The sequence below is a fragment of the Lathyrus oleraceus genome, unplaced genomic scaffold, assembly GCF_024323335.1.
Source record: "Lathyrus oleraceus cultivar Zhongwan6 unplaced genomic scaffold, CAAS_Psat_ZW6_1.0 chrUn0508, whole genome shotgun sequence".
Taxonomy (NCBI): Eukaryota; Viridiplantae; Streptophyta; class Magnoliopsida; order Fabales; family Fabaceae; genus Lathyrus; species Lathyrus oleraceus.
This window is the reverse complement of record NW_026112899.1, coordinates 29588-32755: the sequence shown is the minus strand read 5'-3', so window position 1 is coordinate 32755 and position 3168 is coordinate 29588. Positions and strand designations below refer to the sequence as shown.

General features: G+C 32.8%; 1 protein-coding gene across 1 annotated transcript; it reads right to left on the bottom strand.

Moving 5' to 3' along the window:
- Window positions 1-1582: 1582 nt before the first annotated feature.
- Window positions 1583-2938, bottom strand: LOC127114493 (uncharacterized). Its single transcript, XM_051046594.1, has one exon. The coding sequence runs from the start codon at window positions 2936-2938 to the stop codon at window positions 1583-1585; it is 1356 nt and encodes a 451-aa protein (XP_050902551.1).
- Between the last annotated feature and the right edge of the window lie 230 nt (window positions 2939-3168).

Here is a 3168-nt window from a genome sequence, read left to right as displayed (position 1 = left end):
GTTGGACAAATACTCAAAATTACTCAAAGTATCTAGTGTATTGAGAAAAGAGTGTCATTGAGAATGTATGTTTAATAACATCATTTTTTACATTTCAATTGAAGTTTATTTATACTTTTCTAAAATTTATCTTTCATTACAAGTTATTTTCAAGCACCTTTATTATACATTCCTTTACATTTTGCAATTTATCTCTTTAAAACATTTTAAACGAACAATCTTCAAACATGAACGATGTCGAAATGTTCATCAGTTTTCAAATACAATTTCAACAATAACACATGTCCTAGGATCAATCTAATCGATCTTGTGAGTGATCAAAGTATTTTTTATTTAAAAGACTAGCGGTTATTTATCAATTTTCACAGTAAACAGAAGGTCATTATGAATTTTTCAAATCATGCAAGAGGATTGGAAGGCATATTAAAAAAGGACATCAAAGACTTTTGTAACTTCTTGTGAGGTATGCCGACAAAATAAATATCAAACCTTATCTCCGGCGGGCCTTTTACAACCACTTCCGGTCCAACATATGTTAGGGCATTGTTGAATTATTTCTTCAGGAGATTGTTAGACTTCATTCCCTGCTATTATAGTCTCTAATAGAGACAAAATCTTCTTTGGCCACTTTTGGACAGAACTTTTTCGAATGGCATGTACCAAACTGAAATTTAACACTGCATATCACGCTCAAACGTATATACCTTCCAAAAACAGATAAGTTCAGGGTAACTGTTATCCTTCCTAGGGCATAAGGGGAATATGATATTTACCTTCTATCTAGAGACTAATTAATTAAAAAACCAAGGATCTTAACTAGGACAGAGAATGTACAATTAGTTAGTTATGAACAACATTTTGGTTCTTAAGATGTGAGACTTCCATAACATATCTTAATTGGGATTAAAATTTCCATTTTCTGTGTTCTCTAATTTACATGTATGTTTCTTGCTGTTGTTACAGACGTTCTTTTTTTGTCAAATATTTTAGTCCTATGAATCACATATGCAAACATGAACATTACACAAGATGCATGGATACAAAATTAAACTCAATACAAGTTCCAAACATTTTGAATCATAATTCCATTAGTTCTGTCAACCTTATTCCTGTTCAAATTTTTTAATATGCTTGTAGCACCAACTAATGCCACTATTTAGTACACTATAGTTATTTGATGACTCTTTGAAATGAATGTGATAACTCTTTCTACCATTGCCAATCTCCCTCAAACCTATATAGCAAATACTAGTTTCATTCATTAGAATTAGAAAGTATCATTCATTCACCAAAATTAAGTCAATCTATCTTGTTTTATATGAATACTATATCATTTGATAGAGAGAAGACTATGATGGACCATATCACTGTGTCAGAGTAAAGAGAAACATTAAAATTTAAAACTTCATGACTATTAAATACATATTGTAAGTTGGTATTTTGAAAAATGAAGTCATTTCTCATAGAAACAAATGTTAAAACAAAAAACATCTCATATTTAAGAATCAAAAATTCAGCAAATAAGACATCCATAACTACCAAATAAGACAACCCTAACAAAGATAGTTTTCTCTTTATGTCACTAAAGATAAATTATGGTGGGGAAATGAACTTCTGCTAATGATGGCCTTGATGAAAGCATTGAGACAACAACATCAATATTCACTTTATCACAACATCTCAAATAGATCTTCTCCAACTCTAAGCAATTTTCAATCACACGCACCACACCCGTAGTTGTGACATATTTACAACACATTAGGAATAGTTGTAAAAGCCCACAACAACTCTTTGAGATGTCGTAGAGTGTTTTATCATCAACTTCTGTACCGGACAAATTCAACACCTCTAACTTGTGAAGTACAAAGTTCATTTTGAGTCGTCTCACTTCTTTACATGTGGCCAAGTTCAAATGTCTAACCTTACAACATTTACTTAGAATTTGACAAATACTTTTTTCAGATATGTCACCATCTATATAACTCACATCAAGAAGCTCCAAATTGGGGAAAATGGAAGCAAATAATATGATGATCTCGTCGTTTATAAGTGAATTTCCAGGAAAATGTAGAAACTTTAATTGAGGGTGGACATCAAAATCTTTCAAAGTATCATAATTTTCTACACTATCTCTCTCAACATATATGCCTCCCATTCTGATCTCAGCAAGTGAATAACAGTTTTTAATGAGGGCAAACAAAGCTGATTCGGTGAGGTTGGAACATCCACTAAGGTTTATAGATAACAAGTCGGGAAGAAGTAAAGACAAGCGGGAAACATGATGATTATTTAGAAAATCAACACCTTGAAGACCCAAATATTGTATCCCATGAAACTTGGATAGTAAATCATAAATTCCAGGGTAACTATAGCCGATACAATTTTCAAGAACAAAAGTCTTCAAAGGAAGACTTTCTCTTGCAATAGAGTAAAGCAAATCATCAGAGATTTGTGAACACCAAAACTTCAGATAATTCAGACCCTTCAAACTCAGGAAGGAATCAATGTAATGTGAAGCAACACAGTTTGTATCCTTTAGCGCAAGCCTGAAAATAGATAAAGATTTCAATGTTGGTCTGTCACGGAGAGCCAAAGCAATGGCTGCATCGAGATCACGGGATTCGAACCAGAGATGGAGAGAATTAAGGTTGGAGAATCTATGAAAGAAACGAGAGAGTAAACAAAGGTGTGGATGATGAATTCTGATAGAGAATATGAGACGGTTGGTGATGGAGAGAAAGTGTTTTGAGACGAGAGAAAGGGATTTAAAGTCTTGAGTGCCGTCGACTGGATTGATGAGGAATGAGAAGACATGCTCCCAGCAGTCATCTGGTAAGTAAAATTCAGGTTCCGCAATTATAATTGAATTTGTAGAAGAAACTGATTGTTGTTGTTGTTGAAAAGATTTGACACAAATTCTCTTCTTCGTCGTCGTCATGGTGAGGAGGAGGGTTGCTGTGCTAAAAAATGTGTGAAAAAGTATCTTCTTATTGACGATCACACTAACGTTGAAGGAATTAAATTAGGTTACAAAGGAATAATAAACGGATTTCCAAACTTTAAGGAGTTGTTATAACAGATTTACTCATTGATTCCTATACCCCACATTAATTTGATTGCAACAAACTTAAAAATAAAAATAAAAAAAATTTTAAAATGCTAATCAAA